At 41.1% G+C, this 25,679-nt stretch overlaps 2 protein-coding genes across 3 annotated transcripts in view; one reads left to right on the top strand and one right to left on the bottom strand.

Moving 5' to 3' along the window:
- The window catches only part of PCCB (propionyl-CoA carboxylase subunit beta), a 29,347-nt gene extending 15,895 nt beyond the window's left edge, over positions 1-13,452 (top strand). The window contains exons 8-15 of the mRNA XM_056849261.1: positions 272-392; positions 1,054-1,135; positions 3,286-3,409; positions 6,453-6,560; positions 8,158-8,258; positions 11,492-11,590; positions 12,364-12,457; positions 13,315-13,452. Of these exons, the coding sequence (XP_056705239.1) occupies positions 272-392; positions 1,054-1,135; positions 3,286-3,409; positions 6,453-6,560; positions 8,158-8,258; positions 11,492-11,590; positions 12,364-12,457; positions 13,315-13,436 (851 nt within the window). The 3' untranslated portion in view covers positions 13,437-13,452. The remainder of the gene's footprint in view (positions 1-271; positions 393-1,053; positions 1,136-3,285; positions 3,410-6,452; positions 6,561-8,157; positions 8,259-11,491; positions 11,591-12,363; positions 12,458-13,314) is intronic.
- Positions 13,453-17,241: 3,789 nt separating this feature from the next.
- Positions 17,242-25,679, bottom strand: part of STAG1 (STAG1 cohesin complex component) — a 103,540-nt gene continuing 95,102 nt past the window's right edge. For both annotated transcript variants that reach the window (XM_056850568.1, XM_056850567.1), the window contains 6 exons: positions 23,210-23,415; positions 21,917-22,088; positions 20,724-20,834; positions 19,077-19,191; positions 18,202-18,282; positions 17,242-18,117 (listed from right to left, as the gene is read on the bottom strand). In XM_056850568.1, the coding sequence (XP_056706546.1) occupies positions 18,094-18,117; positions 18,202-18,282; positions 19,077-19,191; positions 20,724-20,834; positions 21,917-22,088; positions 23,210-23,415 (709 nt within the window). In that variant the 3' untranslated portion in view covers positions 17,242-18,093. The remainder of the gene's footprint in view (positions 18,118-18,201; positions 18,283-19,076; positions 19,192-20,723; positions 20,835-21,916; positions 22,089-23,209; positions 23,416-25,679) is intronic.

Below are 25,679 nucleotides of genomic sequence, written 5' to 3' on the forward strand. Positions count from 1 at the left end.
AGATGCCATCCAACCCCATATCATCTGGGGTTTCAGTTATACATTTATTTTGTATAATTTGTTTGCAGGTATAACAAGAAGCACCTATCTTATTGTAAAGAGATGTCCTATACGTTGCTTTCTATACATTAAATATATGGTAGCTAGTTTGGCTTGAGAATTTGGCTGCATATTGGTCTTTTTTAATATGGTGTTGTAGTTTCTTGCTATGTATTCAAGATTTCAGTAGAGACCTTTCAAGGTCAGATTTGTTTTGTTTTTTTCTCTGCAGGGGTTGCACATTGTGCCTTTGAGAATGACATAGATGCTTTGCTCAATCTCAGAGAGTTTTTTAATTATCTGCCTCTTAGTAACCAAGATCCAGCTCCAGTCCGTGAATGCCATGATTCTAGGTAAGTCGATAAAGTTTTACAAAGGATAGATGCATGTAGAATCAGAATATGCCCTAGTAGTCAGCTAGTCCACCTTCTGCAGTAGTAGAAGTTCCTAGACATATCCCTGATGGAGGCTTATCCTGTTAAGTACCCTAGGGAATATACCTCTAGGGAAGGAAATTCCTGGGCAGCTTATTCCATTGGTTAATTGTTCTGGAAGATTGAGGAGTGCACACAAGCAGCCATTCATCCCAAGGGTGACTTCCAGATATTCTAGACATTGCTTCAAGCGATTCTCCTCCAGAGAGATGATTGCTCAGATGTGAGGAGTAGAAAACAAACTGGCGTAATTTTAAACTGATGCAGTTCCGCTGCTGTGTGTTGACACTTCAACCTGTCTGTTTTTCCTTCTTTAGTCTTGGCTCTTATTGGTACAACTTAGCTCTTAAATTGGTTTTGCTGGTAGTGGAGGGAAGAAGGCTATAGGCTATTTTCTAAGGTCTGAAAATGCTGTATGCTAAAGATAATCCCTCAGCCTCATTGTTAGGCTGACTCAAGTTTCTGGCTTTCAGTCAAATTGTCCTGTGTTAAGGAAAGGGTCACCTCTTATAGCAATAATTTTCTCATATTAATGTTTATGATAAGTATGTTTCTTGCTTTTGATTCCATTTGCTTAAAGCGACCGATTGGTTCCTGAGTTGGATACAATTGTTCCAATGGAATCTACTAAAGCTTATGACATGGTGGATATTGTACATGCGGTAAGCTCCACACACTGATGTTACTAGGATACATAAACTTTGTGTTATATATAGTGCATTAATATTTATTGCACTAGGATTTTGCTGCAGTTTTATAAACTTTATAAATGCAGGTTGCGAAACTGCTGTTTATTAAATACAATTGCTTGTTGCTTTGGATAAGTGGTAAAAGTAATGTTTTGTATCCTATAGTCATTTTCTGCTGATGGAAGGGCACTTTGCTGAGATCATCCCAGTAGAGCACCTGCTTTGCATGCAGTAGGTCCTATGTTCAATTCCTGGTCTCTCCAGTGTAAAAGAAAGGATTGAGTGATGTGAAAGACCCTCCATCTGAAACCCTGCCTGTGAGAGTAAACAGTACTGACCTTGATAGACTAATGGCCTAACTCAGTATAAAGCAATTTCATGCGTCCCCATTACCTTTGGACCTTGGCCTGATCCAGCAGAGATCTTCCTATAGGATAACCAAACCCAGTATTCCTATTCTTTTGTTTCACATTTACCAAAGCTGTTTACTCGTTATGTTTTTATTTATCTCCCAGAACCCCCCAAATCATATTCCTAAAAAATCGTTCCCTGTGACGCCACCCTCTTTGTTCGTCCAAATCTGTTCTCTCCATTTGCTCTCCCACTTTATCAAAAGTAAGAAGAAAATTTCATTTGGCTGACTCAGCTTTGTCTTCTCACCTTTAAACTTTAATTTGGCCCAATGCAATAAAATTTTCTTTTAGCTCTGCTTCCAGCTTAAAGGCTTGGGAGATCAAAGGTACAAAGTCTTTTTAAAAAAAGGCAACTTCTATCCAGCCAGCAGCCGGTGCACTGTGATTAGCCGGCTGTCACCCATCACTCACTTTTTCTCCACAACCCATGACTGAACTGTAGTGCAGGTGCCTATGCAGCAGACCTTCACTGACTGTAGGGGCAGGCAGAGAGTGAAATAGAAAATTGATTTTTTTTTACCCTGGGACTTTGTGCCCCTGGTCCATAATGTGCACTGTGCTGTTTACAGATTGTGCTAGGGACCAATTAAGGTGCTTTTTCACATTTTTTCTTTTGTATGCAGCATCTTTTACAGTGCAATCCTGAGCAGAGTTAGATTATTTGAATTGAACACATGAACCTGCCTTATACCGAATCAGATCCTAGGTCCATCAAAGTCAGTATTGTCTACTCAGACCGGCAGCGGCTCTCCAGGGTCTCAGGCAGAGGTCTTTCACATCACTTACTTGCCTAGTCACTTGAACTGGAGATGCCGGGGATTGAACCTGGGACCTTCTGCATACCAAGCAGATGCTCTACCACTGAGCCACGGCCCTGCCCCAACCCAGCTCTCTTCCACTCTAGGAGCTGAGTTTTGGGGAAGAGAGGAATTTGGACAGTGGAGCATGAGGAGTGCACTGCTTCCCACAATGCATTGCAATTGCATTGACTTCAATAGACTTGGAAAGATGTAACTCTGTTTAGAATTACCCTATTCTTGTTTAACTTTCTTGGTGTTTTACCATTGACCTATCTGGGTTTGAGTGTCAGATGACTCTGGAGGGGCTCAAAACTATATGTTGATGTACGCGTAGAAGCCCACCATGGCAAAATTTGAAAGCCTGTGCTTTGGGTGAAGCACAGAGGTTGACTTATTGTCCAGCAACAGAGTTGTTAACAGTGATACTTTTTAAATCATGCTTCTTTATGGTTTTGCTGATTGATTACTAGCATTTCTTAATGTCCTAGTGTTGATTTGGTTGGAATATATCTCTGAAACTCACCAGGGGCTATAGAAGAGAGGCATTTTCCAGAAAAAGTGCACATGTAGTAGATTTAATGGGGGTCTCAGAGCTACATATGGTCCACATCATTCCTTAAGCAGGTGATATGTTTGAAGGTCACAGCTGGATTAGTAAATTATGGAGAAAATACAATTCATATTGTCAGGAATTAGAAAGTTGCCTTTATCAGAAGTGAACTTCCAATTCCCCTCCCACTCTGATATTATGTGGAAAAATGTTCTCTGAGAGCGATATATTGAAAAGGGCATTTTAAAAAAAACCCTTCAACTATCTTTAATGCTAAATCTACATTGCATGATATAGAGAAGCTGGAGTCTGTAGTTGTATACATTTCATCGGTAAAATGTCTGAATTTCATTTGTGTAGATTGTTGATGAGAGAGAATTCTTTGAGATCATGCCCTCTTATGCCAAAAACATCATAGTTGGCTTTGCAAGAATGAATGGAAGAACTGTTGGAATAGTTGGCAACCAGCCCAGAGTTGCATCAGGTAAGGACAGGGTGTAGCTATTAGAAATTTGCATAGTGGAGAAAACAGGCTGGAAAATGCCTGTTCCTTACTGCAGGGTCTGAGCATACTTTCTTAGCATTCTCACTGGTTCTTACTGTCCCTTTTCTTTTCCTCTTTCTTTTCAACCTTTAATGAGTTATACATGGCTAGTTTTGGTAAAAATTGTGTGTGTTGTGGTTCTGGGTACAGGTAGCTGTGGTTTTTGCACTTCGACATGTTTGAATAATTCTCTGACCATGTTCTTGTATTTTGACTCCTGTCAATAAACGTTATCAGTTTATTTTGCTAAATTCCATCTCCATTTTTCCTGCTGGGCCTTCACTGGAGCCTTTCATGTTGTAAAAACAAACAAACCTTAAATAAGGTGTGGTGGTCTGAATCCAGGTTTGGATTCACTGGCTGGGTGTTAAAACCTAAGTCAGCAGATCTGCTAGGTCAGGAGTGAGGGTCAACACAGGAGAGGCGTGACTGTTTTGTGTGAGTCTTGAGTCCAGTTTGGGAAGCAAGTTCGTTCACACAGGGCATGAGCCTAATGTGCACTTCTGCTGTCTGCAGAGTTCCAATTATACCAGGCCTTTTTGTACAAAACTGCTGAATGAAATAGCTGAATCAGAAATTAAGTAGATAGGTGCAGTGTGGGTGCACTAACAAAATGGAAGAAACAAAGACATGGAAAATACATTAAATGACAGGAAAACCAGTAGAACAAAAAAAAAAAAAAAAAACAGAATGGGGCAAGGCCTTGCCGGAGTCTGGTGGATCCTTTCCAACAGGGTGTCATGCTTACCCTCCCACAGAGCTCAGGCTAGGGGTGGGGTGGGGGATGAGTTTCTTTCACTTTTCTCCTGAGCATGCTTCTTTCAACCTGAGGCCAATCTCTTTGGAGGTTCCATCCCTCTGGAACTTCTGTGGGATCTGAGCAATTCCCCACTGGAAGCTGCTGCCGCCACCACCTCCAAACCTCAGCTGTGACTTATTCCCTGATTTCTTCCCAGCAGTAGGGTATTATAGGGACAGTCACTGGCAACCAGCTGACTAGCAAGTGTTGCCGTAAAGGCACCATGTGTGTTGCAGACTTGGTTAGTGGATGCAGACATTGACTGCTTGAATACTCCTTGAAGCTGCCTTAAACCAAAAGGAAAGGCGGGGTATAAATGTTGAAATAAATAAAAAAATAAATATCCCCTCAGAGTTGGGGAGCTACTTATTTCCAAACAGGTAACGTCCTTCACTGAGAGCACTGATGTGATGTTGCTGAAGTAGCTGCACTTCTAGCGGAACGAGCAATAATTACATCACAGAGCTGCTTACTTGGGTTTCATAAGGGTTGCGCATACCTAATGATAGGTTTGATACTTTCATAAACAGAGAGTCTGATTTTCTAATGCTATGTACCCTGCCTATGTAAATACATAGTTCTCCTGCACAGATCCAGAGAATGCCGGGCCTCTCCTTTGGGTGTTGTGTATCAGGGCAGAAGGAAGGCAAATTAATTTTTCATGTCCTGTGAAAGATCCTTCAGAGAACCTTCTTTATCCTTTGAGACAACTGCTATAGCTTCTAGCTATCTGGTACTTCTGCTAACATAATCAGGTTGAAAGCTCCATTCTATGAATATAGTTTTTTTTAGCACAGCCAGCATTAATTTTTGGGCTGGTGGATTGGACTACTCCTTGTTGATTTCCTGCTCAAAGAATTCTTGGGCTCCTTTGACTAGCCCCACCCAGGGTGAATCTGTGTTCCCATGTCAGGAACTTTCTTTGTGTTATCTAACAGCAACGGCTCCCATCACCTTCACGATTAAGGGGATAGGTTCTCTTGAGAAAACAGTTGTCTAGTTTATGCTCTTGTGTTGGTATCTCATCCTCATCAAAGAGCTCTCTGTGTCCACTCTGATGGATACTCAGTCTTCTGAGTTCTGACTCAATGATGTCTACCTCTTGGGGTCTGGGCATCGTTTGGGAGCTAGAGCCTGCCTGCTGTGGAGAAGATTCTGGCTGTTTTAGTGGGTCAGAGTAGCTTGAATGATTCTGGTTACCTTGTGCTGCTTGAAAGGAATAAGGCCCCTGACTGGCTCTTGATGGGTGTGTGCTACATGGGATTTTTGTGACCCTTGAATTGATCCTCTTGCCAAAGGGCTGATGCTTTGGTGTTTGGGCCTTATATTGTTTTCTAGTGAAACACAACTAGTACTTTCATGTGCTGCACATTTTAGCCAGTCCTTTTATGCTCAGGCACATCCTAGAAGGCTCTTGTGCTTTGAGTGGGCACTGGGGGGTTTGAGAGAGTTCAAGCCAATTAAGTTACTGACCCCACGCAGCTCTACTGGTACTATTTGCCCAATGCTGGTTTCTTGGGTCCCAGCTGTTTGGTGCCAAAATGCATGCCTTGTTTGGTGTCAAGACTTCCCCTCTGCGTCCGAGTCTGAGGTGGATGAATTGCAATCTGTGGCTCTACCCTAAAGCTGTGTCGATCAGCTGTTTGAAATTGCTGGGCTCTCCTGCATCTGGAATTGGGGACGATACAGTTTAAGTCATCTTTGGAGGACTCTCCAAAGGACTCTCTCTAAAGGACTCTCTGGTCATTTCCAGTGCTTCTTCAGAGGAACAGTGCTTCTACATCACCTTGACTAAGCAATAAATTCTGCATCAGTTTAAGGAGAGGCTTTTAGAAATACCCAATGGATGAGAAAAGGAAACACTGAAAAGTAAATTTGGAAGATGAAAGAAAGCCCAAGCAGAAACTGAAAGAGAAGTCTGAGGAACCTAGACTGTGAACACTGTAATGATAGACCTCTCCGAGATCCCTGCATTCCTAACTGACTAAGACAAAAAGAACTGGAGAAGGGTGCCTTTCAGCATGGGAGACAGGAAGCTTGGAATTAACCCCTGGTGTTTATACCTTCGCATCTCTCAAGAATGCCCTCCTCCTCTGACTGAAAATTTAGTGTAACTAATGTGTGTATTAGTGTGTGACAACTGATGTGTCTTCAACAGTATTATATATCTATTTTTTAAATCAGGCTGCCTGGATATAAATTCTTCTGTGAAGGGAGCTCGTTTTGTCCGATTTTGTGACGCTTTCAACATACCTCTGATAACTTTTGTGGATGTGCCTGGATTTTTACCAGGTATGTATTTATGAATCTTCCTTGTTATATTTTATTTAGAACAATTTCATACCACATCTCCAGGGACCTGCTCAGGTGGCTCACAAAGTAAAAACAACAACAATACACACACACACTGTTACATCATGAAAATAGCAATATAAGACTTATCAATATTAAAAGAAGACAAGCCAGGAGCATAGAAACAGCATAGAATGACATTAAGCAACTGAAGTCATGTCTGGTCATCACCCACCTAACATCTGCAGGCGGGGTTTGTAGAGGGCTTGGCTTGGGACAACGATCAATTGGCCGGCTGGTCAGTGTGGGAAAATCTGGTCCTTTAGGTACCCCAACCCCAACCTTCTTTACAGCCTTTTGGTTAAGAAGCAGCACTTTGCACAGTGGCTGTGGAAAATGGAGGAAATGTCACTTCTTGCATGTTGACTTGGAAGCTTTCGTGGCAGATCCTGCACAGAAGGCATGGGGTTTTTCCTTTGCTTGCAAGGACATAGAGAGATCCAGTGTCTTAATAGTGGAAGGGGCTGTTTATTTACAGAGCATTCTTCTTGTTACTTTGTGTATTGCACAGTAGATGCATTTAACTGTTATTGTAATACGGTTTCTATTACACAAAAGAACAAGAGACTTGTACCTTTAAAGACTAACGCCTATCCTAGTTGTATCTTGACCATTTTGTTGGCACCTTCTCTCTGCTTAGGCTAGGGGTCGCCAACCTTTTTGAGTCTGTGGGCACTTGTGGAACTTTGAGAACAGCAAGCATCATCACTAAATGGCTGCCGTGCGGTGGGGGATGCAACCAACCACAAAATGGCTGCCATGAGATCTGGGGCCACTCATAAAATGTTGGGAAGTTCTAAGCCAAGGGACATCCTATGATACAGACAGCTGCTTTTGAATGTGTGCTCCTTGAAGACACAAAGGTGATGTCTCCTGAGCTCTTCTGAAGCAGCTCCTGCTGAAATGAGGTAGAGGAAAGTCAGGACAGGCTCTTTGCATTGGGGAAGAGATGCTTTGGGAAAGAAGGAAGTGGACGCCACATTGGGAATCACTGCCTTAGGCAGTTATTGTTTGCCTCTGATAATCCAGTACGTGCTACTTTACAAAGCTTGACATATTTTGAATAGGTTTTTTAGACCATTTAGTATCAGATTACTAAGAAAAAGCAAGAGAATAATAAACATCCTTGTAGATCAAAAAATGTCTCCTGGAATGTTTTCAGACAAACCAAGAAGTGACATACAGATGGTGTGGTACTTTCTGGCTCATTGGAAGACATTGGTGTTGTGTGAGCAAACATGTCTAGTGCTAGAGGAATGTATTCTACAGTGGACGACGGCCACCACAATTGGAAAGGGATACTGCACAAGCAGAAACAAGGCTTGGGGTACAAACCAGATTCTGGAAGTCTGTTATCTTTCTTGTTATAGTTATCTGGTTCAATCATAAATTCGACTTCTGCTTTTGTTACTCAGACAAGTGTTGTGACACTAACTGTTATCATCGTTAATAACTGCTGTATAAAGTTTCTTATTAAATATCCTCTTCTGGAGGAAGCACTTTTTCTGTACGGGTTATCATTTTTTGTTGTATCCAGGGACAGCTCAAGAGTACGGTGGGATCATACGGCATGGTGCAAAACTCCTCTTTGCTTTTGCAGAAGCAACAGTGCCAAAAATCACCATTATAACAAGAAAGGTAAACTGCTGTTAAGAACCCTGTTGTATGACCCATGATTTCTATGATCCCAAATGTGGATTGTACCTTCTCACTTGTTATGCCATGATTTTCAGACCTTCCGTGCCAGAAGTGGGGCAGAAGTTAAAGCCATCTTTTGGCTTAGCTGTTGCCAGATAGCCTTCTTTGAATGGAAGCAGGCGGCAACTACCAGACATAAATGGGGGTATTCTGGAAGTTTCAACCATAGGCTTTCTCCATTGGTTCCTATGAGACTTTATACAGTAGGGCGGCATTTAGAGAATATTGCTTTTGCGTAACCTTTTGGCAGCAACTAAACATATCGGGGGTGGGGGGTGGAGGGGTGGGATGAGTCTACTTATTCTTCCTGCAATTTATTTGTGAAAAGTTGGTAGCCTAACCACTTTGAGAATTGTTCTGGTTTTTATTGTGATGTACTTGCTGCTGATGCTTGGAGGCAGTTCTCATTATAACTTTCCTCATACAAGTAAGAACAGCAATGAGACACTGCATCCTTCCTTTACTGTCATATGCCCCTTTTTGTTTTTGAGCTTGTGCTGAACTTTAAGAGACTTTCTTAGTTGCAAGGGAGTGATAAATCATTTACGTAGTCACATACAGTATGTGGAAGGTTTAATTGCATTGCCTTCCTTGGCTTTTCTAAAAATAAATGATTGGTTTGGGCTTAAGCTGTAGGTAAGAGCAGCTAAGCAGTGTACAATTTTGTTTTCTATTCAGTAGACTCCTATGCAATCCCTGTCAACAAGAATGGAAACTTTGCAGACTCACATTCTTGGCAGTGGGATTTGTGTAGAAAAATTTCCATGTGGATTACAGTCCTTGATGATGATCTGTGTCAAACCTAGGGCTCTTGCTCAGGTTAATTTAAGCACAAAACAAAAAAGTGATGGTAGAGCTTGCTGTCTGCAGATTTGAGTCCCCAAACATTTCCAAGGGGTGGGGTCTAAAAAAAAAGAACATTGGTCTCTTTCTGCTCTTCTATGGATAAAGGGTATCCTGGTGGGTTACTCCTTCCACTTGCTGTACAGGCAGGGCTATGGAAATTGAACAGAGTTGTCATTCCTTTTGGTAAAAAGATGACAGAGTGCAGCAGAGGCTATTCAGAAATCCAAAGGTGACTATCGCATTGTGAAAAAAAGCTCTTGCTAGCTCAGAGCATCATCCTTGGGCCCCAAATTATGCCTCCATTGGTGAGAAGAAACAATTGTGGTAAATCCAACGTTCCTTTCTCCCTTGGTGGAGGAGGATATTCCTGTGAGAAATATTAAACAGCAGTACTTATATTCAGGATGACAAAGCTTGCTGCTGGACACTATAGAAATAGAACATGCTGGAGCAGCTACCTTGTAAATGCTGCATCAGAGGAAGAGAAAGTACCCATTTTGTAATGCTTCACGAAGGTAGAAACATACAGCTATGACTGTTCTTCAGGCATTGGTATGAAAGCAATAGAAGCCGCAGTCCCTCTAAGGAAATGGATAGTAAGACCTGATAGTGCAGGGGAAAGCTGGTCGACGCAGCTAGAATATCTAATCTCCTGATGATGGATTTGGAGTCCTTCCTAGCCATGTTAGATGAATCGAAAGATACACTTTTGAAATAAGTATCTGAGTATCATTATATTGTTGTGACATACAGAGAAATAGATGGAGAGGGCATCCAATTCAGAGGCTTTATTTATTAAAATACTTATATCTGCCTTTGAGGCTCAAGGTGGCTTACAAATCATAATTAAAATCATTACAATTTAAAAGCAGTAAATAACCCCCCCATGGGATACCACCAGTTTATTTTCCATTAAAGGCCTTGGCAAATTGAATGGACTCACATTGGCCCCTAAACATTTCTGAAGACTGCACTACCCTCACCTATTTAGAGACCCATTCCACAGAAGGGGAGCAACAATGGAGAAGGAAGATATGGGAGGAGAAGCTCCTTTAGATATGTGGGTCCTGGACTGTGAATAGCTTTAATAGTCTTAACCAGCACCTTGAATTGGACTTACCAGCTGAAGTTTATGGTTTATCTAGGTACCTAAAGGTTGTAAACGTTGTAATTTATGGATTGTTTTATACTGTTTTAAAAGGCTGTAAGCTGCTCTGAGCCTGGCCTCGGCCAGGAAAGGGCGACCTATAAATCAAGGTAACAACAACAACAACAACAATAATTCTGAGCTGTATCAGAACAAGGTATCTTAGGCTGGTGGGCAACCTTTAACTGCATTGCTCCCCAACGCTATAGATGATCTGTAGCTTTTGCTCACCCAACAGCACTTTTGTGCTGTTGTAGACAGCATTTAATGACCCATGACTTAAACACAGTACTTCAGAGCTGGATGGCGAGGAGGAAGAGTACTCCCATCTGTGAGGTGTCTTAGTAGAACTTTTCAGTTGCTTACCAATTGTAATATTTCCTTTGTACCACAAAGAGGCTGTGGGAGCAGCTGCCTATTGATTTAGAGCATTTAATATCCTGCTTTTCGTGGTCAAAGATTTTCTCAAAGCAACTAACAAAAATCTTCTAAAGTTACTGTATTTTATATTAAATAGCTTGATGTCTCAAAGAGGAGAGGTGAGTTGGCAGGGGAATGGACTGTGTAGCTGAATCTCATTCAGACCTTGATGACATCTGGTCTTCTCTTCCCTGGCAGTTGGCAGTGGGGCAACATGCCAGCATTTGAAGAAAAAGCCTTGTTCCCATCCTAAAAATAGAAGAGAACAAAAAGGGATTCTGGCATTGTCCTGCCTTTTTATGCAGTAAAAATAAGAGCAGAAGAGCCAGAACTGGGAGTGGGTAGGGTCTCCTCCCATAAGAATGGATGAAACCCTGCCTAATTTATATAGCTCTATCTGTGGATAATATGACCCTCCCCACCAAATTTCCAGTCATGATGTAAAGTTACACTGATAGGCTAATCTCTTTGTTCTCAGGGGTGATTTCTCCACCTCAGAACACCGCAACAGATGGTAATCATGTGTGTTTGTTTGCACACGTACATACACTGTATGTGATTTAAAAAAAGGAATTTAGGTTGTCTTTGGGGATTCTTGCACTTTTCAATTGAAACAGCTGTGGACTATGAATTGCTTTTTAAGTGAAAAATTACTTTTTAAGTATTAAACGAAATCTTAGGGTGCCTTATAAGGGATAGAGTCGACAATTACACTGGGCTTTCACACAGAATCCTGATTGGCTGCTATTTCCTTTTACAGGCTTATGGTGGGGCCTATGATGTGATGAGTTCAAAGCACTTAAGAGGAGATGCAAATTATGCCTGGCCAACAGCAGAGGTAGCAGTGATGGGGGCCAAGGTAAGTGAAGGCAGCATTCACTTTGAGTACCCAGTAATCACAATTCTATTCCTTGGCTCCACCATCAACCAAAAGGGAGACTGCAGCCAAGAAATCAGAAGGAGATTGAGACTGGGAAGGGCAACCATGAAGGAGCTAGAAAAGATTTTGAAGTGTAAGGATGTGTCACTGGCCACCAAGATCAAGTTAATTCATGCCATCGTATTCCCTATTACTATGTATGGGTGTGAAAGCTGGACATTGAAGAAAGCTGATAGTAAGAAAAATAGATTCCTTTGAAATGTGGTGTTGGAGGAGAGTGTTATGGATACCGTGGACTGCCAAAAAAACAAATCAGTAGGTTATAGATCAAATCAAGCCTGAACTGACCCTAGAAGCTAAATGACTAAACTGAGGCTATCGTATTTTGGTCACATCATGAGACAACAAGAGTCACTGGAAAAGACAGTCATGCTAGGAAAAGTTGAGGGCAGCAGGAAAAGAGGAAGACCCAACAAGAGATGGATGGACTCAATAAAGGAAGCCACAGCCTTCAGTTTGCAAGATCTGAGCAAGGCTGTCAAACATAGGACATGCTGGAGGACTTTCATTCATAGAGTCGGAAGCAACTTGACGGCACTTAACACACACACACACACAATCACAATTGGGCATTTCCCCCTGCTTTTATAACTTTTCATTCACTTTAAAGTTCAGACAATAAGCTAACCCATATTCCAAAGCCTTTAAAAAGATGTTTCAGTTGTTTAATATAATTGTGCTTTCTTCTTCAGGGAGCTGTCCAGATCATTTTCAGAGGAAAGGAGAAAAATGCAGAAGCAGAATATGTGGAAAAGTTTGCAAATCCTTTCCCTGCAGCAACCAAAGGTATGGTTGCTTCACGTTTCTACAAATCAAAGCCTTTCAGTTCTCTTTGGTTTCTCTATGGTCTATGCTATTTCTTCAAAACCAGGAGGCACAGATTTTCCCAATTTGCGACGCTCTATCTGTAGTCGCAATAAGAAGAAATTGAAAAACACAGAGGTTGCTATAGAAGACTTACCACAGACATTTCTTACATAGTAGTGCTAGACGAGGGTACCTGGAATTTTGAGAAAATGGCTGTCATGGGAAAGGAGAGGGCTCTAACCATAATCTTCACCCATGCATATTTAACTGGTTACTTTTTCTTGATGCGGCTGAACATTCAAAGATGATGGATGTCTATTTTCTGCTTTGTTAAGTCTCAGCATTTAAATGAAGAATTACATTATTTAGGAGGAGAGGAAATGTGGGCAATAGAATCCTGCTGGTGATTGAGAGCCCAGTGGCGTAGAGTGGTAAGCTGCAATACTTCAGTCAAAAGCTCTGCTCATGACCTGAGTTCGACCCCGACGGAAGTTGGTTTCAGGTAGCCGGCTCAAGGTTGACTCAGCCTTCCATCCTTTCGAGGTCGGTAAAATGAGCACCCAGCTTGCTGGGGGGAAAGTGTAGATGACTGGGGAAGGCAATGGCACTGGCAAACCACCCCGTAAACAAAGTCTGCCTAGAAAACGTCGGGAATGACCCGGTTCTTGCACAGGGGACCTTTACCTTTTTTACTTCTTTTAGGACAGTTCAGAAAAAATAATAAAGTTGGTGTAATGAGAAAGCTAATGTGCATCAGATGGAGTTTGAGATTAGCCTGATGCTTATTTCCATACTTAGCCGTAGAACTAATAATTTCATCTTAATATGTTTAACAGGGTTTGTTGATGACATCATCCAGCCTTCTACTACTCGACTTCGCATCTGCCGTGATTTAGAAGTGCTGGCAAGCAAAAGACAATCCAACCCTTGGAAGAAGCATGCTAACATGCCACTCTGAATTTATTGAGAGTGCTCACACTAGGGGAAGATCAGTGGAGCCTGCTATGTGCATGTGTAACTTCAGATCCTCTGAAATTTTCACAATCTTGCTTAACACCTAGGGATACTTTGAATGAAATCCTGTCATTTTGATTTTTCAGAGTACTACAAAATGAAATTCGTGGATGTAAAATCAGCACTTTGCAAGAAAGTCAATACAGAAATAAAAGATTTTAAAATGAAGTATGGGGAGATGATTAAACAATAATGCAATTTATGGGGCATGATAGCTGTAAAAGAGAGTATGATAATTAAAGCTGTATTTGTTACAAGGCATTGTTGCAGTTATCCAGTATGGATGATAGATGAGAGGCTTATGATGCTATATATGTATGTCCAATTACGATGAAGCCATACTCTCCAGTCACTTTAAATATAGCTTTGTGAGGCCTCCAGCCTTCTAAGGAGAGAGTTGATCTTCAGGGCTTCTAGCTGAGGTGGCTCTGTGCAGTAAGAAGCCATATTTAAAATTTTTACAGGCCAAGGTAGAGGTTGGCCTGTTCTGGCACACAATGTACACTAATGCTGGTCTGGAAACGGTCTATCATCTAACAGTATTATGTAAAATTACCATGGTTGCAGTTTGTAATTGCCATTCCCTTTCATTCTGTCATTTGTTTTTCTATAATCCCATGTTTCTTACCAGAGCAGGCAGAATAAATACCCATCAAGTCATATAGATTTGTTAAAAATTAGTGATTCAGCACAGATTATGAAAAGATGTTTTACAGAATTGTTACTATTTATAAGATAGTAATTTGTCCCAAGTCTTCTGCAATCATTTGTATTTGATAATCTACTTCTAACAATTTAGATAATTAAAGCTATATAAATAACCTTATTTCCAAATCCTTCCTTATCCTTCTACACAAGGTTATTGGGAAAGGAAAAGGTATAACATTTGACAATATAACGTTAAACAGGAATAAAAACCTGTACATATAAGGCCCATTGCTATATAGTTGAGATCAAAGACAGCATCCCATACCCAGCCGTGTATGTGATTATTTCTGCTTTATATTAAGGCTGATGAATTCATATTCTGCTGCTGATAATAAAGACTATTTATCAGCTCTAAACATTTAAAAGATATCAGAAAAATACAACAGGACAAGATCACTTACTAGCTTAACAGCCTGATTCAAAACATTTAAAAATCTCAGCAGAGAGAAGCAGCAAGTGATGAGCAGGATACCATCAATCTGACAAAATAAACCTAGCTGATATGCCGGTTGAATACTGTGGTAAGTAGTTCCAAATGACATCTCCAGGATAACATGTGAGCTACCTTACACCTGAAGTACCTATGCTAAGCAAAAACATCCAATAATAAAGACTTCTGAGCACTATTTACTACGGTTTGATACCAAGTTCTTTACTAAGCCTTGTATTTTCTTTAACTTTGTCTTATTGGGGCAGAAATGTTGGTTCACAGTAGCCCTTAACCGACTATTGCTACTAAAACTGTTCACATTAAATGTTTAGTGGTATTTACATTTAAAGATTTTTTTGGCAAGACACTTTATTTTTCAAGGCTCCCTTACATAAAATCTTAAGTGAATATGTTACCTATCTGAAGCTCGTGCCCTAGGCAAGCACCACACAACTATACATTTTGAGTCGAAGGTTAAACTATCTTGCACAACCAACATGTTCTCTGGAAAAAAATTCACATTCTGTCACAAGTAGAACTCTGAAATATTTTCCATTACTCTTATACCTGAAATAAGGAAGTACAAACTGTCCTGTCTTTAATAATGTTTTTTTTCCAGAGATCTGACAAACGAGGTTCTAAATCACTAAGTCCAAATGAAGCAGAAACCTATTAAAAGGTTGATCACATATGAAGCTTCTGGCTGTCCTCAACCCAGAAGCTGTTTGAAATCTCTAAACTTTGAGATGTCGCACATCACATCTAGACACATTTATTAAGACTGCTATTGCAGCAGAATTCCAGCAGGGTCACAGTAGCCAATTTCATGGTTTATTGTGAAATTATGAACTTCTGTAGAATTTGGATCATAATTTTGGTGAAGTTGAACACTGTATTGATAAAGGTCTTAGTGACCTACAAGAGTGTGTATCTAGAGTAAGTGTACTTCACACAGCCACACCCTGGCAACTATAAGAGGGAGAAGCTTGCTCTTCGTGTGTTCCAAATGAAAGCTGAGACCCTAGGAACCCCATTCTGTAAAATCCCATATGTGTGCTAAATTACTATTTACTTGAATGATATATCCAGTGTGTAGAAGAAGGGAGATAGAAATTTCTTCCAAGGGCATTTAACTACTAAAAGCTATTGTGGGGGGGACTCTTGAATTTAAAAATAGATCATTTATTGTGGGAGGGAATCTCCAAAGGGAAAAATGTAAAAAACAAACCACCCCCTCAGAGTCTGCTCTGTCCAGAATTTTGAACAGTAGCAGAATTAGCAGACATAAGGTATGAAATGAACAGCTTTCCAAGCTTCACTATTGGGAAATATTTAGTGGAAGACAGACCACACAGAAAGCACCCATTTCCAAATGCTTTGTGGAAAGGACTCCACTGCACATGCGATTTTGAGGAGTTTATTAAAGGAAAAGTGAAGCATCAGTTTTAAATTGTACAAAAGGAAAAAACCTCATATTGTAAATGTACAATTTACAGAATTACTAGCAAAACCAATCAAGGAGACACATTTAAAAAACCTATTGATTGCAAACTGAACTGGAAACCCATTGGAGGTAACTTGTATTGTTTTACAGAACTATATAATGATCACTTAAAATTCAGTTTTTTGTATGGAGGGATGTGGAGCACAAAGTTTATTTGTGATGGCCTCAAACCAGCAGCAGTTATGCCACTCTGCCCACAAAACAGAAGTGCTACTCCACCCGTTCCTGTCCGCTTTTCTGGGAGAACTTGCACTATGTCCTGAAGCACTAACCCAGTGACTTTAGCAACTTTACAGTAAACAGCTACCTTGAAGGAATGGCTGAATTATCAGGTCAAATAGTTTTTGGCAACCACAACTTGAGACCTGCACGTTTTCTTAAAAAAGGGAAACGGCCCCAATGCTAAATGAAAGTAACATGATTTGACACGTGTTCCTCTCCTCCCAAAAGGTTAAGCATTGGATGCACCTTATATGTATTAAATCTACTTTTTAAAAGGGAGCATGTCACAAATTATTTTGCAGCGGTTATAAAAAGCACTTATGAAGTGTCTGCATTAAATTGGGCCAATTTAGATCTGCTTTCAAGCACTAACATTCAAACTCCAAAAGGAATAATAGTTTGGCCTTGTCTTTACAGATGTTCTAATCAATAGGAGCTGTGCTCAACACCTTGGGAAACCGTCTCTTAGAACAATGAATTAGCTGACTACCTTTTGGATTGTTCTGCTTTTTTGAAAAAATCATTTAATAATTGCTCTTAATAATGCACAGTTAACACTGAGAATGTAGCTGTATTCCATTGTAAGCTTAAGAACGTCACCATCTAAGCACAAGTTTCTATGCAGCACATACAGTAAATCTAACTGGCAAAATTAATTTACAAAAATAGCACAAAAGGGTATTTACGGCATGGAAAGTTAGACACTTCTCTATGGTACATTTAAAATTGCTTTGAAAATGCAAGTGTGACTCTTGTTCCCCACCCCCATCCCAACCTCCCCCATGATTTACGCTCCATAGGAAAGCTGCTGCTTGTGTACCTCAGATCTGACAAGTCATGAAATAGGTAGTAGAAACAGCAAATAGATTACTTTAGAACCACCAGTTTATTTTACTGAGAATATTTTATTTGCTGGTATAAGTTGCTAAAAATGCAAAGAACAAGTACCAATAGAAAATGTGCTGTTTGTGTGTTCCCCTAGTGCTATATAAAATGAATGTTACACAGCGTCTGTTGGAAAAGTGGCTTCATGGACATCTCTTATTTTATGCCCTATTATAAATAAAAATAAATCTTCTCAGAAGTATAAAATCTGGGTTTTTTTCTTTTCAGAATCTGACTTTTTTTTTGGCAGAGATGCACACATCTGACTTCTAAACTCTTTTGTAAGAGCGTCTGCTCTCAGTGGTCAGAGAGGATACTGCTAGTCACATCCAGTGTGTTAAACAACACTTCTCCAGCCAGGATGGCCTGCTGATCCCATTGCTGTTGGTCAATGGCGGACAGGCATAAATTTAATAAAAATGGCTAGCTTCTAAAACATAAAAAGGCAAATGTTAAAACATTTTGAAGTCGTACAGCAGAAAAATAAAGTTAAAAAGTTTTGTTTCCATTCAATGTTTTCTGAAAACGTGTAGAACAGTATTTTATTTTGTAACTGTTTGAATTTAAAAGCTCCTCCCCATCCAGGAAAAAAGCCTGTATAAGGACTGTCAAGGACAGGGAAACAAATGATTTGTAGGTCAGCCTTTCTGAAGTGACTGATTGGCCAATATTCCTTGTTTCATTAAGAAGTTCATCTTCTCTCATTACAAAAAGGAAATGACCTTAATCATTTGGTTAAAAATCAAACCAAATCACATCAAAAATGTGGTTTTTCATATAAGCTATCACAGTATATAGGCCTTGAGCTCTAAAGAACAGAGTTCCACATTTGAATAATGTCTTCACCAGACTTCAGAACATTGGCATTCCAAATCCCTAGAAAAACAAGCAATAACAACAGTTAAATACAGGAAAATTGTCTGCAGTTTCAAGTAGCAAACATGCCTAGTGAAATCTTACCGAATCATCCTCAATGATAGCCGTGGAGTCAAAGAAATCTGGCCTCAATTCAGCTCTTTCTCGACGGTTCCTTGAAGGGGGCTAAGGAAGGATAATTTTATTCAGTTATTTTGGAATCTGGGTTTACATACAGAAGAAGCATCTGTAACACACTTGGGAGCTGCATTTTCTTCCATAACAGAGACACAATAATTACTTTTGCAAATAATTTGAAACCAAGAAAGGATTAGTGCATCTTTTTAAGTTCTATCCATGACCCACTGATATCCAAAAGATTTTATTTTTAGTGACCCTGAAGGATGGGAGAAAACCTGAAATTCCTGAAACCCTTCTATACGGATGCAATTTCAATTCTTGGAAAGCCCAACTCTTTCTTACTGGTTTCAACTTTTCATAAAGGACATGGGGAAGTTTACTGCAGCAGTAACATTAACTGTGTATACAACAATGTATGACAGATGAAGAAATTATCATAGAACAAAGCAAACCAGCTGTACTTGCTGACTGACACAGGAAGTGCCCACATCTTGTACCAGTCAGCTTTTATTAAAAGTTTAGTATTCATGAAGTATGCAGAAGAATGCTGATCATTCCTACAATGACTTATAGACTACAATATTTTACCTTCGCTACATAAATGTGGTTACACAGATGTCTACAAGAATTCTGTGACCCCACAATTCCAAAGGAATTCTTATTCGATGCTCAGAATAAAAACTTTGCTAAAGCTTCAGTGGTAGAAAACATTAAGGGATGGAAGTGAAAGGGCAAAACAGAGTTAGGGATGGAAGCCATACTTCTTGATACCTAAATAAGTTATCTGACTATCAGCCATCCATTTTGTGCAAAAAAAAAAAAAGTCTGAAATTACTGACCAGATCAATGACCATGGTGTCCTCGAATTCTTCATTCATGTCCTCTAACTGACCCCGTGATGACATCATTACATCTTCAAAAATGGGTTCAGCATCATCCTCCATTAGGCCCCGCCTTATGAAGAGAGAGAAGGAAAACATGCGTAAAATCTAGCATACAATTATTAGTCTATCTTGCTTTTAATAATCTGAATAGGTACTGATTTTAGTACACGGCAAGGAAGCTCATGTCTTCCTCCTGGATAAGCAGGTGGCAGCAGTTGCCAGGAGTGCCTTTCACCAGCTAGGGCTCATGACCAACTTCAGACTTTCCTGGGCAAAAAAAGATCTTACCACTGTGGTGCATGCCCTGAAAACATCTCCACTGGACTACTGCAATGTGCTGTATGTGGGGCTGTCCTTGAAGAGTGTCCAGAAGCTACAATTGGTGCAGAATTCTGACTTGAGTGGATTGCAGGAACCATATCACTCCAGTTGTGTTCAACCTACACTGGCTCCCAATTTGCTTCTGTGCCCAGTTCAAGATGCTGGTATTGACCTTTAAAGTACTATATGGTTTGGGGCAAGCATAACTTAAGGACTGCCTAACCCAGCCACTATTGTCATCCTCAGAAGCCTTGCTTCAGGTGCCCCTTCCATTTTAAGGCTAAATGGGTGGCACCCCAAGAAAGGACCTTCTCAGTTATGGCACCAAAATTATGGAATTCCCTCCCCAGGGAATTCGACTGTCCCCCTCTATCACGGTCTTCTGCCAGTGGGTGTAGACTGTTTTGTTTCAGCATCTCACTGATTCTCATCGACCCTCTTTCCCATTCATGTGTGTGCTTGTTTGTTTTTGTTCTGTTTATATCTACCGTATATACTCATGTATAAGCCGACCCGCGTATAAGCCGAGGTGCCTAATTTCTCCCCCAAAATGGGGAAAAATTAGGCACCCGCGTGTAAGCCGAGGGTCGGCTTATAACCCCTCCCCCCCGCAGCAGGCTTACCGTTTCCAGGTGCGCAGGCAGGCGGCGGCGGCCCCCCCCCTCGCGGCCCAGGAGGCCCCGCAGTCCGCTCCTAGGCCGCTCCAGGCCCGGTGAAGGTGGCGGCGGCGGGGCCCCCCAGGGCACTCCTGGCCGGGGGGAGCCGGGCGCGCCCGGAGGCGGCGGAGGCGCGGCCTTCCCACGGCCGCAGGAGGCCCCCCCCGGGCGCTCCTGGCCGGGGGAAGCCGCACAGACCCGGCGGCAATGGCGGCGGCGGAGGTAAGTTCCCCCCTCCCTCCTCTACCGTATTGACCCGCGTATAAGCCGAGGCCGGCTTTTTCAGCCCTTTTTTTGGGCTGAAAAACTCGGCTTATACGCAAGTATATATGTTATATGTGTGTCTGCTTTTACTTGTTTTAATGTTTTTACTGTTTACCTCCTTAAATACCCTAAGTTGAGTAAAAAGGCAGCCTAAAAAATAAACTACAAATATCTCAAATGCATTAAATACATTTTCAAATGAGCCCTGATCCATGTTTACACAAAATAGCTGGTCTGCCTTTTGGCGCCATTAAAAACCAAGCAAACCTTATAAAATGGCTGCTATATACAAGCAAGAAATTTCACTCATTAGCTAATGAATTATCAGTTGCCCAGTGTATCCCTGATTTACAATACTTACACTGCGTGCCTTACACCGCTTCTTCCTTTCATGTAGTTCATTCCTGTTCTGTCCTTTCGACTTAAATCTTCTAGTTTTTGTTGGCCCAACCAAGATATCTGCATCTGAGGGCTTAAAAGATTGAATATGTCAGTCATAAGATGCATTTTTTTTTTACTTTACTCAAAGAAGACTGAGTTACACCAGTTGCACATTTTTAGACTTTTATAGAGTTTAGATTATTTATTCCTAGTTTTCACTGTTATTAACTTATACTTTCAGTGGTATTTTTGTGTACTGACACTGAGCAGGAAATTCTTACTTAACAAAATATTAACTAGTTTAATAAGAACGTGTAAATTATTAACATTAATGTTAATAACAGAGTGTAGGAATAAATAACCTAAAATAAATTACTCTACAATCTAAAGTGAGATCCCATACCAGGATAGAACTAACAAGGTCCTACCAAAATTTAATTACAATCTAATAATGCCTTAAATCAGGAGTGTCAAACATACAGCCTGTAGGCCAGCTCCAGCTCCTTGAGAGCTCCTATCTGGCCTGCGAGCAGCCAAGGCAGCCACCCCCCTAGTCCAGATCTGGGCTGGTGAGCCCAGGCTTGCCAGCTGAGGCAGCTACCCCCCCAATTCCCAATTTGGACTGGCGAGGAGGCATGGCCTGGCCCAACCAAGTGACATTTATGTCATAACTGGCCCTCATAACAAATGAGTTCAGCACCCCTGCCTTAAATGCTTCTAGAGTTCATGATGACAGAGTTTTCCAACAAGATCAAGTTTGGGTCAGTAAATACAATATCCATGGGACAGAAATAGTCTCTCAGGTAGCACAGTCTGTAACTTCTCCTAAGGCTGCAATAATTCTGTTGCAAGGAAATTTTACTTTTAGTGCACTATTTGGTGCCAAGAAAAATGAAGTACACTGGTAACAGATAACACAGGGATTGCTGGTGCTGCAATGAATCTAGTTTCATTACAGGAGCCACCTGGATACCTTTTGTAATGTCTTTAGTATTCAACTCCTCTTCAAATGCCTGTATTAATTTGAATTTTTTTTTATTTTAAGCAAGTTTTTAAAACAGAATCAGTTCTAGTCCTGTCATAAGGGTAACAATTTTTTAAAAGAATTTTCATTTCAGCAGTATTTTTAATAAGAGCTTCTCATCACTTCTTAAGCTTGTCGCTGTTACTTACTTATGTAAGAAATCTTGTTCAGCTCCAGGCTCTGACTCATGCTCTTGGATTTGCTCCCCGATTTGTCGAGTATTCTCTCTTAGCACTGTTGATGTGAGCTGCGGTGTCTGTAGAGCACCTGGAGTTTGAATGCTGTCATTCCTATTCAGCCAGGAGCCCTCAAGATTCTCATCTATACCAAGATAATTGCACAGGATAATAAGCTATGATAGTCAACAAAGGCATGGTATGATTGACCTGCATAAATCAAAGTGAAAGTATTTGGACAAATGCTGAGAATACAAATCTATTTTTGTCACTCTGAACAGAATAAATTTGGCTGTCTAGCATTTTATTCTCAGTGCACATTGCAACCTTTATCTCTAGTAAAATATAAGCTTTATTAGAACAATGTTTATTAATAATGTAGTTTTCTTTGGAGGCTTAGTTTAGAAACAGAAATGTCTATGTTTGATCTGCTCAAGCTTTCCACCTGTGTTTTTGAAACTTGTGGTCAATTGAAGAGACTCCTTCCTCATGTTCTTTGTTTTCTTAAACAGTAAATGAAAACATCATGTTTGTTTGCATAGAAAGCACACTAGTAAGTCTGTGAGCTTCAGGAATTTGCACTCTGCCAATACTTTTCTCCAGGCTTTTGAAAAACATATGCAATCCAGAAACTTCTATGGAACACCAGTAAGTGTGCATATCTGTCAAGATCAAACCACATGCTGGCGTGAGATGGGGAGTAGTTTTGATATTTAAATAATATGGAAGTAGGACTCCAAGAACTCCTTTTGAACCCTAAAGTGGTTTTTGTCAAGGACTGTGGAACTTGCAAGGACAAAAACCTAGGCAAGATGGGGCTACAGTAAGGAGGGGATTGTGTGACTTCCCTCTTCCTCTGGAACCTGATAAGATCCAACCCATTAATTTACAGACTACAGTACTGTACTCTTTGCCTAGACAGATTCCTGAAGCCTGTCATATGCTGATAAATATTTATAATATGAGACTTAAAGTATTTTAAGTGCAATGAGTGGAACATGCATTGCTGCAATATATGAGAAGCCATGTCACAAGAATTTATATTGCAAAGTATTTGCTTTATCCATGCAAAAATGTCAAACTACGGTTTTCAACAAGATTCAAAGCCATATCTGCCCAAGGAATGTCTTAAGAGAATCTCTAACATTTAACTTTGCCAATAGGCATCCAATAAGATGTTGCACTCGTTTAAAGTCACAGAAATATTACTTGTCTACCGCAAGCTTGTTCCACTGTATGGAGTGCATTTTTCAAAGCAATACTTACCCTCAACCCTTTTCTTGTGAAGTGGAGGCCGGCCTTTCTTATTTCTTACAGAGGAAGCTTTGCTGCTGCTGCTTCCACTATTCACAGACATTCTATCATCCTCACCACCTGTAACTAACGAGTTTCTGTAGGAAATCAATGGAAGCCAAACATCTTCCCTCCTTTCCATCATCTGTTCTGTTAGGAACTTCTCCAAGTAAGTATGACTAAAGGGTAGATGAAGGGAAAAGAAAAGCAGCGTTCATGAGTAAAGTAACTCTTTATAGTCACAATATAAGTTCAGTTCTATGTAACCATCAGATAATTTGCATCCACTGCTTGAAAGCTACTCCTTTACAGACAGATTTGCTTTGACTTTCGGTTTGGAGGGTTCCCAGCTGAATTGGGCAATGTGATATTTTATCTCTATGCAATACATCCTGCAGTACACAATGTATATGCCACTTGTTTTTGTCTATCACACATGAAGCTGCCTTATACTGAATCAGACCATTAATCCATCAAGGTCAGAACTGACTACTCAGACTGGCAGTGGCTCTCTAGGGTCTCAGGTGGAAGTCTTTCATATCACCAACAGCCTGGTCCTTTATAACTGGAGATACTGGGGATTGAACCGGGAAACTTCTGCATGCAACGCAGAGGCTCTACCGCTGAGCCACAGCCACCCCCCTAAAAACAGTTGTGGAGGGTGCTCTTTATTACTTATTGAGCACATGAGTACATGAAACTGCCTTATACTTAATCAAACACTTGGTCTACCAAGCTCAGTACTGTCCACCATGACTGGCAGTGGCTCTTCAGGGTCTCAGGCAGAGGTCTTTCACATCACCTGCTGCCTGGTCCTTTTAACTGGAGATGCCCAGGATTGAACCTGGGATTTTCTGCATGCCAGATGCTCTACCACTGAGCCCCAGCACTTCTCATCATTCTCAAAAGGGTCAGGTAGCAAGTGATGAAAAGAATGTCAAGGGAAATACCTCTGCTTGACAGAGGGGCCAGACTGGGCAGTGATTCCCAATGATTTTGCGGTCTGTTTGTTTTTTTCTAATTCAGTCCAGCACGGTGTCAGTTTGTTCACTGACACCGTTTCCCTTCAAGGGCAGGTTTTCAATTTTTGCCCTTGTGTCAGAAGGTAGAGCAGAAGAACGAAGCCAAGAATGGCATCTTAAAACTACTGCCAAGCCCATTGCCCTGCTACACCAATCTGTCTCGAAGTGTTGAGCTGCTGTTTTTCTGAGCTTGAGACCTTCTGCATGCAGAACCTTTGCTAGTGCTCTTTTGTCTTCAGGCAGCATGTCTACATACTATGACATGCGCTCCCACAGAAACATCTGATACCACCCCATAATGGCGGTGAAATTGGCTAACCTCAGTCCTAGTGTGCCTTAGGAACATATCTTGCATCCTAGGTCACCTAACTTCCATCCCTCCTTATCAAGTGGAGACGAATGGGATCCCAGTCTTTGCCTAGAGGTGTGTACCTCAGACATTAGAGAGTTGGCTGGAGGGTGTTTCCTGAAAAGGAAATTGCAACCCTTTATTTTATAAAGTTTATCAAGCTTCCAAGAAGAGGCAGGACCCAATGCTGGCTTAAACCAGATATTATTAGATATGTCAAGGAGGCCTTTAAGTATGAGCAGTGCAAGTGGTCCAGTATTGGAGCCATTTAGCACTTTAAGTATGATGTTGGAGGGTCTCAGATCTGATGACACATAATCCAGTTCCAGTGCTTTGGCCATTCTTATAAATTGCTCAGCTTAGAGCTTGAAGTCCTCTGTAGGAAAGATGGAACACCTGTAGTGTCCTTAGAGGAAGGCATAGAGGTACATTCCGAGTCTGCCTCTAATCCCTGGTCAAAAGCCTTTTCCGATTCTGACTGAGGCAGGTTGATACATTCTCTGCGTTGAGGTTCTCTCCTTGATGTCAAGGGAGGTGAGTGCTTATTCGATCTGGATGTTGGAAGCATAGGAGGCCACTAGTACGGAAATGGTGGCTGCTGCTCCCACTGGCCTCTGAAGCATAAACATGGGAGGGGGGTAGGTGTACCAGCCTTCGAGTGGACCCCACAGAAAAGGAGTAGCGGCAGCAGGTGCCTCAGTCGGAACTTGAGGATCTATACTTTTAAGTTGTTAGTCTGATGGAGGAGGTGGGACTGCAAGAACATCATCATCTGATGGATGTGGTGAATCTGGTTGCCTTACAGTGGGAAATGGCGTCCTCAGATGGTAGAGAAGCTTGGATCTGATCCCAATCAGTGAATCTTCGCGTTTAGGTGAAAGGGAGCATTGGAGGTGAGGAGTTGGATGGGCTCAGCATTTAGGTGAAGCACCCTCTCAACTCTGAGGGCATGAGTCTCAGTGTTGAGGAGAAGGTGTTGGAGGATGGCTCTGTCAAGAAACTGGTCCTTTAAGCAGTTTCTTATTCAAACAATGGTTCAATCTGAAGCTGAAAAGATTGCAGTCTCTCTTCG

The sequence above is a fragment of the Euleptes europaea genome, chromosome 5, assembly GCF_029931775.1.
Source record: "Euleptes europaea isolate rEulEur1 chromosome 5, rEulEur1.hap1, whole genome shotgun sequence".
Lineage (NCBI taxonomy): Eukaryota > Metazoa > Chordata > Lepidosauria > Squamata > Sphaerodactylidae > Euleptes > Euleptes europaea.